This window comes from Lynx canadensis, chromosome B3 (genome assembly GCF_007474595.2).
Source record: "Lynx canadensis isolate LIC74 chromosome B3, mLynCan4.pri.v2, whole genome shotgun sequence".
Lineage (NCBI taxonomy): Eukaryota > Metazoa > Chordata > Mammalia > Carnivora > Felidae > Lynx > Lynx canadensis.
Window position 1 is genome coordinate 4875714 of NC_044308.2, and position 14437 is coordinate 4890150.

At 46.2% G+C, this 14437-nt stretch overlaps 1 protein-coding gene across 3 annotated transcripts in view; it reads left to right on the forward strand.

Moving 5' to 3' along the window:
* The window catches only part of CRTC3 (CREB regulated transcription coactivator 3), a 100869-nt gene that overhangs the window by 7237 nt on the left and 79195 nt on the right, over positions 1 to 14437 (forward strand). For all 3 annotated transcript variants that reach the window (XR_003969292.1, XM_030317326.1, XM_030317325.1), the window contains exon 2: positions 3766 to 3864. Coding sequence is in view for 2 of the 3 variants with exons in the window: in XM_030317326.1 (XP_030173186.1) it covers positions 3766 to 3864 (99 nt within the window). In the remaining variant the exon portion in view is untranslated. The remainder of the gene's footprint in view (positions 1 to 3765; positions 3865 to 14437) is intronic.

Sequence of the window (14437 nt, forward strand, 5' to 3'; positions counted from 1 at the left end):
TCTGTCTCTCTCTGTCTCAGAAACAAATAAACATTAACAAATTTTTTTTCAAATCGCTTTGACTACTGTAGGTTGGTCATTTGCACATCCATAAGTTTTAGGATTCTTTTGTCAGTTTCTATAAAAAGGCCTGCTGGGCTTGTGTTTGGGATCGATTGTTGGGAGACTTGGATCTCATTTCATGTAGACATTGAAGGGCGGTCCACCCAAGTGTGTGACTGTAGGCTAAGGGTCGCTGACTTAAGTTACAGGGTGAGGCATGTAGGGAAGAGGAGTGGAGGAGCCAGGAATGAGGTGAGTGGTAGCCGATCTCGGGCCACAGTCGAGGAGTGGTAGGGTGCCATGAGGTCTTGGGCAAACAGGATAACCCAAGCCCTGTGCGGGGGGAGCAGCCGCTTCTCAGCTGCACGCGTTGTGGCCGCGCGAGAACGTACACTCAGCGTTGTTTGATCTTCCAATCAAGAGAAGGTGGGAATCCAGATTTTTAAACAGTCTTCCAATGGGAAAATGAAAGTTTAAAGCGTCGAGTGGGCAGTATCCTGTGGGTCAGCCGGAACTCCCTGGGCTAAACGTGGCCTCTGGCCTGCCAGTCTGTGAGCTCTGCCTTAGGCTACTCATTCTTTGGTGCTCACTTTCGTCATTAGTAAGCATTATGGTGTTGAAGACCGTCTCGAAGGTTCTTTCTCGGTCACTGACTCTATATTTCAAAAGAGGAAAATAGCCAAGTTACTCAAGGGTTTAGGAGGTAGTTGAGAACGTCAACAGTGATAAGACTCCGAGAGGTTGTCCGTGGCTTTACGTTTTCTGTCCCCCGTCACCTCTCTTTTCTCTCTGTGAAGTAGACAGCAGAATAATTTACCCAGCCAAGTGGGGGCTTCAGGTCACACAGGTCTTTCAACTCCAACCCCGGTACTCTTTTTACTGTGGCGCAAGTCTCTGAAGACCCTAGAATAGGCACTTGGGGATGGAGCCCGCCCATGGGAGGCTGTGAGAGGGCCTTCAGCTCAGTGGAAGGCAGGTCTCCAGCTAGATTCAGAGCTCAGCCTGTTGCCGTGCTAAGGCTTTCGCGTAAGAGTCAAAGCCTTTGTGAGAACTCTCTGGAGGCAAGAACTTTGGCACGTGTTCATCTTAGTAGGACAGTGCCTGGCATGGTGACCCACACAGTGAAAAGTTTTTGTGTAAGCGAATAAGTGGATGGATTGATGGAAGAAGGAATCAAAGGCTTTAGATCAAGGGGTCCAAGAGTTTTGTCTAGAGAATATCAAGGAGGGAGAGTCACGTGCTTCTGGTAAGAGTTTCGAGAACGTTAAGATCAAAAGCAGAGACTTTATTCTTGTAACTCAGCTGATGGATGGAAAAGGCTCACTGTGTCCTTCCTCCTCCTCATATTTGGCTCTCAGATCTGGGTTTTGATGAAAAGATTACAACTGCTTCCCAGTGCAGTACGTTTGAGAAAGCAGATACTGTGGGTTTAAGGAAGTTAAGGCCACCAAGGGGTTTTGTATGCCTTTAAAACTTCCAACCAGATACAGGCTTTTATCTTTTGGGGATGCATATTGAAATACGGAACGATACGACGTCTGGATTTCTTTCTGTGAGGGGCGGCACGGGTAGTGGAGCTGGCAAAGATAAATCAAGACTGGACATAAGATAATCGTGGAAGCTGGATAGATGGGGTTTCATTGTACCCATCTCTATTTTGTATGTATTTGAAATTTTTTATAATAAATATGAAAACCAAACAAAATCAGAGAGCTTCATAGGGCCAGTGATCCTTTTTTTTTTTTTTTTTTAATCTTATTTATTTTCAGAGAGAGAAGAGAGTGAGCGAGCAGGGGAGGGGCGGAGACAGAGGGAGACAGAGAATCCCAAGTAGGGTCCGCACTGTCAGCTCAGAGCCTGACGCGGGGCTCAAACTCATGAAATTGCGAGATCGTGACCTGAGCCAAAATCAAGAACCAGACTCTTACCTGACTGAGCCATCCCGGCGACCTCCCAGTGGTGCTTTTGATCCATCAAACTTCACTTTTCTCTGAGCTTGTAAATAGTATGATCATCGAGAGAAATGAACAATGGAAGGGACCACAGCACCTAGAAAAATGTGGGTTTTGAGATAGCTATAGCTTGGCCTCTTCTAGCTGTGTGCCCTCAGGCAAATGGTGAACTTTCCTAAGTCTGGGTCTCCAGGTCTGTAAGAGCAGGATAATACGAGCTTGGTGGTTGCGGGGAGGGTTAGGGATGAAAGGAGCAGAGCACCTGAGGACAGCATCTGGCTCATCGCAGGGTCTCTTGTCTGGCAGTTTTCATTATTATCAAAGGGCCTAATAATGAAAGGGTAAAAAACCTGCTTGGGGGTTCCCACCTACTGTTTTTCCCTATGTGAATTCTACGTGCCGAGGGCTCTACAACCACAAAGGTCGTTTATTATTTTAGAAACAGAACCTTAAAGACCAAATGGGACCACCTTGGGGTTTCCAAGAACTGTAACCAGTTCACTGCCTTTGGATATGAAGCAAGGAAGAGCTCGCAGAAGGAAGTGAAAACAGTGGGGTGCCATTTGATAGCTGTCGAATTTGCCTTCATCTTTGCCCCAGTTAATGACGATCTTCAGTGTTAGTGAGTTTTGTTTGTGATAACCTGTTTCCTCACATATACATGGGTACACCCCTTGGGAAATCATTGTGGCATTATGTATCGAGAGCCAGCTAAAGGCCCATACCCAGAGACTTAGTACTCACCCTTTGGCATGTGTTCTAAAGAAATGATGCAGAAGAAGAAATTCTATATGGCTGTTCAAAAAGATTAATATCACAGAAAAGGGGCGCCTGGGTGGCTCAGTCGGTTGAGCATCCGACTTCGGCTCAGGTCATGGTCTCGCGGTCCGTGAGTTCGAGCCCCGCGTCGGGCTCTGTGCTAACAAACACCTCAGAGCCTGGAGCCTGCTTCGGATTCTGTGTCTCCCTCTCTCTCTGCCCCTCCCCTGCTCATGCTCTGTCTCTCAAAAATAAATAAATGTTAAAAAAAATTTTTTTTAAATATCACAGAAAAAAGTTAAGATGTAGGCATGAAAGATTGTGGCTATGATTACCGCTGTGCAACTATTATACATGTAGATGGAGACAAGAGCACGTAGAAGGGAAAACAGCTAATGTGTTAGAGTCACCGAGTGTGGCTTAGATTTCCTTTAAGAAATTCTTTTATTGCCGTTAAAGATTGTGCCTGCACACCTACACACGTACTCAAAGGCCTTGCAGAGACCTCACTATCACGGTGCATGGGACATTTGGAACGTGGGTAAATTCTTCCCCCAAAATAGGCTAATCAAAAACCGGAAAGTGGGGTACCTGGGTGGTTCAGTTGGTTAAGCGTCCAACTTCAGCTCAGGCCATGATCTCACAGTTTGTGGGTTCGAGCTCTGCATTGAGCTCTTCTGCTGTTGGCACAGATCCTCTCTCTCTCTCTCTCTCTCTGTCTCTCTCTCTCTGTGTGTGTGTGTGTGTGTGCCCCTCTCTGGCTTGCTCTCTCTCAAAAATAAACAAACATTAAAAAAAAAAAGAATTTTTTTAGCGGAATTTAGTGGAATACTATTTAAAAAGAATCAGAAAGCACTGGAAACCTGAAGATTTCAGGTAGGAAAAGGTAGAAGAGGAATCGAAACCAAGACTTTTACTCTTGAACCATTTTACTACAAAACACCGCACATCGATGCTCCTCTCAGATCTTTGCTGTCCTGTCTCACCCGTCTTGAAATCTCTTTGTTTCCAGGTCCAATTTCAGAAGCTTCAGCAGCTCCGCCTTACGCAGTACCACGGAGGATCCTTACCAAACGTGAGCCAGCTGCGGAGCAGTGTGCCAGAGTTCCAGGTACCTCCAGATACTTCCTTTCTTCAGGCTGAAGCGAGTGTAAAAAAAAAAAAAAAAAAAAAAAAAGATAGCTAGAGGTTGTCCTTACAAAGATGAGATCTTGAAGGATGCAGTTCAGTGTTCTTCTGGGAAGTCGACCATTCTTTTTCCTAGTTCCTGCAGCATGAGATAGTGTTATCTCACGGGCCAGCGGTCTGAGGCTGCCCTGTGCGGTAGAGACATGCTGTGAGCCACATGCGTAATTCAAACCTTTCTAGGAGCCACAGTAAAGAAAAAGAAACAGGTGTCATTAATTTCAATATTGTTTAAATGACTTAGTTATTTAACCAGTATATCAGAAATGTCACGTCAACATAGAAGCAGCACAACAAACACAAAGGAGATATGTCACGTTCTTTTTGAAATCAGTCTTTGAAATCTGGTGGGTGCTGTATGCTTACAGCCCGTCTCCGTTCAGACTCGCCATAGTTCACTGCTTTCATGTGGTGGTTTTCGGCCGTCTTGGACGGTACGGATCTAAGGCACAGATACGTGGTGTCTTTTGCACTTAGATTAGTGCAAGGTCATAGGGTGCTTCAATCACTCATATCCAGTGGAGAGTCTTGTACGGAACAACGTGGAATTGATACTTCAGACAGTGGTGTGGGATGCTGTTGTTAAGATCCAAGTGAGAATTACTTAGGTACCCTAGTCTCTCAGAAACCAGAAGCCTGTCGTTCCAATTAGACAATTTAAGATTTGGTGTTCAAGTTGGGATATAAACTTTAAGACAGAGCATACGTTGATTTATTTGAGCGACTCCCATTTTCAAAGTGCTGTCGTCTTTCTTTGTTGTAAAAGCCGGGCTCACTTGTTTGATGATGTCCCGTAGGGCAAAAGTAGTCTTTAAAATGGAGACTTCCATTTGATCAAATGGGAGTGCTAATAGGAGTTCTTAAATATAATGGTTATTAGAAAAAGTATAATATGACCGTATTTGTGCCTTATTACACTGGAGTCTCGTCTTTACCATATTGATATGGAATCTCACTGTAGTGTTGCCTGTATTTGGGGATCTGCCTCTATAGATCACATGCTCTTCTACATGGGCCTACTGGATCATTCCGTATCCAGATAAAGTAGATCTCTGCTTTATGCTGGATTTCTGGCTTCTGAAATCGTCTTTGTCGAGGTTTGCTGTGTTTGAGATCCTGATTTTGTGGTACTTTGTAGTCAACTTCAGAGGAATATAGAACTTCCCATCCTGCCCCTGCCCTGTTGCAAAGGGGAACGAATGGGATGAACTAACAGCCCTTGACCCTCTCAGGATTCTTTCTTTGGATACTTTCATTGCTTTGAAACAATCACAAATTTACAGAAAAATTGGAAGTTCAGTACAAATAACAAAAAAAAATTTTTTTTCATGTTTTTATTTTATTTTTGATATATATATATAGAGAGAGAGAGAGCGAGTGTGTGCGCAAGCGGGGGAGGGGCAGAGAGGGAGAGGGAGACACAGAATCCGAAGCAGGTTCCAGGCCCCGAGCTGTCCGCACAGAGCCCGATGCGGGGCTCAAACGCATGAACCGTGAGATCATGACCTGAGCTGAAGTCCGAGATTCAACCCACTGAGCCACCCAGGCGCCCGCACTTTTTTATTTTCTTTTTTTACCCCTTGAGAGACTAAGTTGTGAACCTGATGCTCTATCAGCCCAGAGTATTTCACTGTGTATTTTCCTGTAAGCAAGGACGTCGTCACTCATAACCCAAACAGAGCCATCAAAATCAGAAAATTAACAGTGGAATGTTATTACCGCCTGATCCACAGACCCCGTTCACATGTGGTTTCACTGCGTGGCCTCTTACGGCCCTTCCTAGCAGAAGGATCCAGTTCAGAATCACATGTGTTTAGTTATTGTCCTCAGTCTCCTTCAGTCTGGAACGGTTTTTCAGTCAGTCTTTTATCTTTGACATTAAAAATATGTTTTGGTTTTTTTTTTGACTTTTGTGATCTGGCCACTTTTGAAGACCATTAGCCAGGAATTTTGTAGAATGTCCCTCATTTGGGGCTTGTCTGATGTTTGTGATCCAAGTCAGATTATGCGTCTTTGGCAGGAGTGGCACAGAATGATGCTGTTACTGTGTCCCCTCGAGTGGGTCATTTTCTTTCGTCCTACCACTGATGGTGTTCACTTCTATCAGTTAAGGTGGAGTTTGTGCCCTGCCTCTTTGCATTAAAGTTACTCGTTCCCTTTGTAATGAACAGACGCTTTGTGAGGAGATACCATGTCCTGCTCCTTATCAGGCTTCCTTACATCTTTTTATTTATTTTTGAATATCCAGTTTTGTGGCTTCTTCTTTAATTCAGTGGGTTAGTCTGTAACTATTAGTTACTTTGATGCCCGTATCATCCCCGGTTAGCCCAGTGGGAGCCTTCTTCCCAGGATTCTTGACAAATTGAGAAGAAAAAGGAATCCTAGGAATACAGATTTCAAAAGAAAACAGGTTTGTTTTAAGTAGGCTCCACACCCAGTGTGGGGCTTGAACTCATGGCCGGGAGATCAAGAGTCACGTGCCAACCAGGCGCCCCCAGATTTTTTTTTAAGTAAGCTTTTTTGAGGTGTAATTTGCCTACAATACGATTAGCCTGTCTCAGGCATACAGGTCTGTGTTGTATAATCACCACCGTAGTCAAGATACAGAAGAGTTCCATCATCCCCCGGAAGTTCCTTCGTGTCCCTTTGTAATCTGGCTCCACCCCCCACCTCCAGCCCCTGGAAACCACTGCTCTGTCGTTTAGCCTGTCCCAGCGTGTCCTATAAAGGGAATCAAAAGTGTGTAATTTTTTTTTTATATATGAAATTTATTGACAGATTGGTTTCCATACAACACCCAGTGCTCATCCCAAAAGGTGCCCTCCTCAATACCCATCACCCACCCTCCCCTCCCTCCCACCCCCCATCAAAAGTGTGTAATTTTACAAGCTCTTCTTTCACTGAGCAGATCGCATTTGGGAAGCATCCACATTGTTGCATGAATGAGTTTTCTAGAGCTGCCATGAGCTGGGGGGCTTACGACAGCAGAAGTCTAGTCTCTGAGGCTGGAAGTCTGAGATCAGGGTGTCGGTTGGGCCCTGCTCTCGGAAGGCTCCAGGGGAGAATCCTGCCTTGCCTCTTCCTAGCTTCTGTTGGTTCCTTGGTGTCCCTTGGCTTGCAGCTGCTCACTCCAGCCTCTGCCTCCTTCCCTCTGACCTTCCTGTTTGTAGGTGTCTCTGTGTCCAAAGCTCCCTCCCCCTTCTCTTTTAAAGACACCAGTCCCTGGATCAAGGGCCCACTCTAATCCAGTATGATCCCATTGTAGTCTGATTTTATCTGCGAAGATTCTGTTTCCAAATAAGATCACATTCACAGGTACTGGGGATTCGGGCTTGAGCATATCTTTTCAGGGGAACATAATTAACTCCCTGCATTGCGTTTATCTGGAGTTTATTCCTTTTTATTGCTTTCTATTCCATTATATGGGGGTGCTAGGGTTCCGTTATCCTCTCATCAGTTAACGGGCGTTTGGATTATTTCCACACTTTGGCATTTGTGAATAAAGGTATTCACGTATAGTTTTTGTGTAAATACCTAGGAGTGGAACTGCTGGGTGACATGGCACGTGCAGCTTCAACCTTATAAGAAGCTGCCAAACCGTCTTACAACGTGCCTGTGCTGTTTCACATTCCCACCAGGAGGTACAAGAGAGAGCCCCAGTGGTTCTGCCCTGCTTTCCAGCACTTTGTACTCCAATATTTCAGGGGTTTGTTTTTTGATTGTGGGAAAAACACAACATAAAATTTACCATCTTAACCATTTTTAAGTGTCCAGTTCGAGTACAGTGTCATATATACAGTGTCAAGTATATTCACATGGTTGTGCAGCCAATCTCCAGAACGCTTTCATGTTACACAACTGAAGCTCTGTCCCCATTAAACCACCACTCCCCACTCCCTCCTCCCCGGGGCCCTCGTAACCACCACTCTCCTTTCAGCCTCTGAATTTGAGTGCTCCGGGCGCTTCGTGTCAGTGGAGTCCTACAGTACTTGTCTTCTCCCGACTGGCTTATTTCACTTAGCAGGTGTCCTCAAGGCTCATCCGTATGGTAGCACGTGACAAGACTTCTGTTTTATTCAAGGCACAGTAGCATTGCATCGTATGTATAGACACATTTTGTTTATCCGCTCACCCGTCACGGACATTCGGGTTGCTTCTACCTCTTGGCTACTGTGAATAACGCCACTGCGAACATTGGTGTGAAAACGTCTCTTAGAGACCCTGATTTCAGTTCTTCCGGGTGTGTCGTCAGAAATGACCTTGCTGGATCAGATGGTAATTGGATTTTAAATATCTTGAGTAACAGCCATACCATTTTCCACCGTGTCCGCACCATTTTGTGTTCTGCCCAGCAGTACACGAGGGTCCAGTTTGTCCACATCCTCGCCAACACTTGTCCTTTTCTGTTTTTGTTTGTTTGTTTAATAGCGGTCGTCCTAATGGGTGTGAGGTGATGGAAGTTCAGTTTAAAAGATTTTTGTCGTTCTAGTGCATGTGTTGTGCTATCTTCTTCTTATTATTTCTTAATGTTTATTTTTGAGAGAGAGACAGTGAGAGTGCAAGCTGGGGAGGGGCAGACAGAGGAGGGGACAGAGGATCTGAAGAAGGCTCCCTGGGCTGACAGCACAGAGCCCGCCACTGGGCTTGAACTCGCCAACCATGAGATCACGACCTGAGCTGAAGCCAGATGCTCAACCAACTGAGCCGCGCAGGCGCCCCAAACTTTTGCCTAATTTTTAACTTGAGTTGCTCATTTCCCTATTACTGAGTTGTGAGAGTTCTTCATGTTTGGATGCCGTTTCCTTGGGAGATACGCATTTGCAGCTATTTTCTCCCTGTCTGTGGCTTGTCTTCTTTTCCCAACAAAGTCTTGAAAAGCAGAAGTTTGTTTTTTGGGTTTTTTTTTAATGTTTATTTGTTTTTGAGAGAGAGGCAGAGCCCGAGCAGGGGAGGGGCAGAGAGAGGGAGACACAGAATCCAGAGCGGGCTCCAGGCTCCGAGCCGTCAGCACAGAGCCCGACACGGGGCTTGAACCCGCGAACTGTGAGATCATGACCTGAGCCGAAGTTGGACGCTTAACCGACTGAGCCCCCCAGGCGCCCCAGAAGTTTTTAATTTTGATGAAGTCCAGTTTATCAGTTCTGTCGTTTTATGACTTATGCCTTTCGTGTCTTATCTAAGAATTATTTGCTTAACTCAAGGTCACAAAGATGTTTTCCCTGTGTGTGCTTCTGGAAGTGTTATGGTTTTGGGTTGTACACCTAGATATTTCAAGTTATTATTATTTTTTTTTAACATAGTACAAAGTACGGGTTGAAGACCACTCTCTTTGCCCGTGGATGTTGAATTGCGCCGGCATCATTTGTGAGAAGACTTTTCTTTCCCTATCGAATTGCCTTGGCATCTTTGTTGAAAATCGATGGACCATGTATGCGTGGGTCTCTGTTTCTAGACTCTATCTTCTGTTCCATTCATCTTCATATTCCTCATTTTGCTAATGCCATACTTTTTAAAAAATTAATATTGTAAAGATTTTATTTTTAAGTAATCTCTACGCCCAGTATGGGGCTTGAACCCACAGCCCCGCGGTCAAGAGTTGCATGCTCTACTGACTGAGCCAGCCAGGCCCCTAAAACCACATGTTCTTAAAAAATTGAGGTATAATTGACATGTAACGTTATATTAGTTTTAGGAGTAGAATGTAGTGATTTGATATTTGTATGTGTTGTAAAATGATCACTACAGTAAGACTAGTTAATTTCTGTCACCAAACAGAAAAAAAAAATTTTTTATAATGAGAAATTAAGATTTACTCTCTTTAGCAACCTTCAAATAGGCAATACAGTTTTATTAACTGTAGTCACCATGCTGTACATTATGTCTTCATGACTTTATTTTACAACTAGAAATTTATACCCCTTGAGTTCCTTTACCCATCTTATCCCCTCCTTCCCCTTTTTAAGATTCCGTATATAAGTGGGATCCTCATACCACACTCTTTTTGTTTTTTTTTAATGTTTTTATTTTTGAGAGAGAGAGAGAGACAGAGCATCAGTGGGGGAGGGCCAGAGAGAGGGGGAGACACAGAATCCGAGGAGGCTCCAGGCTCTGAGCCGTCAGCACAGAGCCCGACGCGGGGCTTGAACTCCCAAACCGTGAGATCATGACCTGAGCCAAAGTCGGATGCTTAACCGAATGAGCCACCCAGGCACCCCCATACCACACATTGTCTGGATTGAAAGCCTTACCTTTACAGGCAGGCTTGGAATCAGGTAGTGAGACTCCTACAAGGGTGTTTTTTTTTTTTTTTTTTTCCCCAGTGTTGTGTGGTTTATTGTAGTTCTTTTATCCACACAACTTCAGAGTCAATGTTGTCGATTTCTACAAAGAAAGCCTGCTGCGATTTTAGACGGGATTGCATGCGATCTGTATATCAGGTTGGGGGGGAAGGGGGAAGTGACGTCTCAATAATAATGAGTCTCCCAATCCATAAACACGGTATAGAAGCACAGATTTTGATTCAAGTTAAGTTGCTTATAATTATTTATTTAGACACAGTCCTCTCCCTTTTATGTTTATAGATCACTTTGGAGTTTCCCAAATGTTTTCACATCCATTTTTTTACTTGACCTTCACTACATTAGTTTGGTAACCACAGTACTATTTTAATATTGGTGACAGACCAATTTTCTGTCCTAATGGAAGATGTAAAAGCACATTCTTTTCCTTTAACCCATTGGGCCCTTTTGCAGAGGACAGAAACTTATCAGATGAGTAAAGCAAACCTAGCTTCTCAGGCTGCCTTCTGATGATCCTCAGCGAGGGGTGGGCCATCAGTCGGGGGGTGGGGGGCTGGCTAGAGTTACAGCTCTGGGCAGGGCCTGGCGTCTGTACACTGAGGGCAGAGAGAAGGAGGTGGCATCTCTGAAGGCTCGGGATGTGTCTCTGGGCTAGGGGAGAGCCAGCCATATGTCAGCCTTGAGCCAGCCTAGCCTGCCTCACAGCTAAGGCACCTGCTGGTGTGTGGCCTGATTGTCAGGCAGCCGCAGAGAGAGGGCTGGCTAGCCGGGCGTAGTTATAGCCTCTCCCAGCCTCCATGCATCCTGCCTCGTCCTTTCAAATTGTATCACTAAAAACTCATGGCGCTTTTTACGTTCCTGATCGCTACATTTTAACAAAATTGCGTCATCTTGTTGATAACTGAGGGTCTGTAAGTTCTAGCTAATTTAGGGAACAATCTGGTAGCCAAAGGGAGAAAGCCGTGCCGTGTGGCAGGAAAGATGTGGAAGGCCAGGTCCGCGCTGGTGATTTTCTTGAGGCCTGCTGCCCATGTGAGAGCGTATAATGAGGCCCAGAATGTGCACAGTAAGTGTGGGAGAAGACCAGAACTTAAACACTCTTTGGCTCCTAGTTCCATTTTTATGGCTTTCTTTTCTAATTTTTATAAGATTCTTTAAAAAAAAAAAATGACTGGCAAAAGATACTATTATCAAATTCCAACACATGGAAAACATTAGTAGTAATCTTAGTCCAAAAATACTGTTGATAATAGCCAGCATTTATTGAGGATATGCTGTGGACCATACACTTCATTAAACTCTGCCTAGATAATTTAATCTTCACAAAAGCCTTTGGGGCTATTGTTGTCTGGGGGCTCATCTCATTTTTCTAGGAGTTTTTGCTTTTCTGTTTTTTAATGTTTATTTACTTTTGAGAGAGAGCAAGAGGAACAGAGGATGAGCGGGTGAGGGGCAGAGAGAGAGGGAGACACAGAATCCGAGGCAGGTTCCAGGCTCTGAGCTGTCAGCACAGAGCCCATCGCAGGGCTCGAACCCCCGAACCGTGAGATCATGACCTGAGCTGAAGTCAGACGCTCAACCGACTGAGCCACCTAGGTGCCCCAGGTTCACTTTCTTAAAACACTTCCATTAGGGAAGATTTCAATCATATTAAACAGTCATATTTGCATGTATCTTGATCCCCTGTGAAGAGCTGTTGGCCTGAGATGATTTATACTTATTTATAAGCTTGTATTAAATATAAAAAAGAAATGGTTGCCTCAACTTCCTATGGCTGGTTTTCTGGATCTGTAAAATGTATCCAAAGGAAATTGTGGACAGTGTTTCAGTAACTTGGTATTAGTTTGGACAGGCAGACAGGGAGTTATCTGAAACCTTTGCTTAGCTCCCTTTAGCAGTCTTGTAGCAGCTTTTGAATCCTCCTGTGTCCTCATGTAGAAAATCCAGTCCTGTCCACGTATTTGAATTCCAGACCTCGAGAGCCGCTTCTTGGAATTTCAGAGTAATATCATAAGTAGGGTATAGGCGTCAGCATGTAGCATCTGAAACACCTTCACTTCCTACAGCCAGACTCAGCTCTCAGCTCTGCTGGCTCTTGTCCTCCACACTGAAGGCTGTGAGGGCCTGAGAGGACCCGGGGAGGGGGGGGCAGAAGCGGGTTTGCATGGAGCACTGAGCTCTGCCTGCCCACCCAATGGCACGAGGGACTCTCCCAGCCTCCGGAGCTGAACTCCAAGCAGGTGAGAAGCTAGGTGGTGAAACAAGACGGATTGATGCTCTCTGAGTCTGCTCGCAGATAGCGGAGGGCAGGACGGGTAGGTGAACATCTTGTAGTCCTTCGCTCCGAAGGGAAGAGCTGAGGTTCCTCGATGCCACCTTGAAAGCTCTGGAGGGGCTGCAGACCACCGTCCCCGAGTCCCCCTAGGCACATCATACAATTCCCTGAACCCTGTGATGGTAATGACAGTCACTTGATAAGAGTTGATACAAGGATTCGATGAATGCAGAATGAAAACAGAAGGGCTTTGGAAACTGGTGTCCAAAGCTCCCATCGGTCATTGACACAAGTAGTGCTTAGGGACACTTTTGAAGGAGGAAGTTTGTACTTACCGCTTTCCACTCTTTTTGTTCAGACCTCTTCTTACTTCCTCTCCCCACACCCCCAGGGCCCACGCTCTCCAGTTATGGTGGTCACTCGCCAGAGGTGGCTCTTTACCTTTCAATTAATGAAGATGAAATAACATTCACAGTCCAGTTGCTCGGTCACACAGCCCTATGGCTGGTGGCTGCCGGGGTGGTGGGAGTGTCCTCACGCTGAGCTCTGGGCCCCAGTCTCAGCCCAGCCCAGCCCAGCCCAGCCCAGCCCAGCCCAGCCCAGGCTTCCCCTTCCCCTCCCAGCCCAGCTTCAGAACCATCCTCCCGCCCTCCTTCCCTTCACCAGCCAGTCAGATTTCTGTGTCCTGGCTAAAGTGCTTACTTGGATTGTAAGAAAAATTCTGATTAAATTGCATACCAAAACAAACTCAGCCTCCTCTGAGTCTCAGAGGCACATGCGTTTCAAAAGAGGATGCTTGTAGGGGCACCTGGTGGTCCAGTCCCGTAAGCGTCCCACTCTTGATTTCAGCTCAGGTTGTGATCTCATGGTTTGTGGGTTCGATCCCTGGGTCGGGTTCTGTGCTGACAGCATGGAGCCTGCTTGGAGTTCTCTGTCCTTCTCCCTCTCTCACTGCCCCTCCCCTGCTTGATCTCTCTCCCTCAAAATAAACAAATAGACCCACCCGGGACGGCTTTGTGTTCTCCTGTCCCCTCTCCCCTCCAAGAGAGGCGTTCACTACTCTTCCTTTTCACTTCTCGTTAACTGACAGGCCGATAAATGGTAAATAAGTTCAGCACGTATTTCTTAAGTACCTGCTATGGTGGCGGAAATAGAACACGTTCTGTATGAGGTGCAGGAAACCAGCTTTGTGCCCTGAGGGTTGGTGGCCTGCACGGGGCCACTGCCCCTCCCCCCAGGCAGGCTGCCTGGCCTCGGCCGTGAGTGGTCCATGTAGGGTGAGGTCTTGAGTCACAGATGAGGGGGTGTCCATAGAAGCCTCGAAGCTGCCCTTTGTACCGCCTGTCCTTCTTTAGACAGTCTGTCTGTGTCTGCCTTCAGCCCCCAGCGCCTCGTAGTTCCTGAGGGTCCCTCGTCGGTTCTTTTGCCCCCTGGAGCTTTGGCAGCGACATGAGGCGTGAATGGGCCGCCCGCCGGCCTCTGCCTCCACTGGGTGCTCCCCAGGAGAAGGCTCCGGTGGCAGGAGGGGCCTGCGTGCTGGGCTGTGACCCTGGGCACGTCCTCAACCTCTCTCAGCCTGCTTGTTCACATGGAAAATAGGGACAGTCATGTTTACCTGTAGATAACGGGGGGCACGGAGGAGACACCAAGGGATTTGAGAGCTGGAGTGAGCTAAGGGAGCTAGGATGTAGAGATAAGTGATTCCTTCCCAAGCCACTCACCAATCTCTGCTTATGTATGCTCGTTCGTCACAGCCCCGTGGCTTCTGTGGCACAGTCATCGGCTCCAAAGTTAAAAGTGAGAGGGAATTTTGTTCCCAAGGTCATAAACCTTAGCCACTGCTGCTCTTGGGTACAGCATGCTCTCTACCAGCCATGAAACAATACCCTTTTATCCCAATACCAGCAGATATGACAAGATAGGGC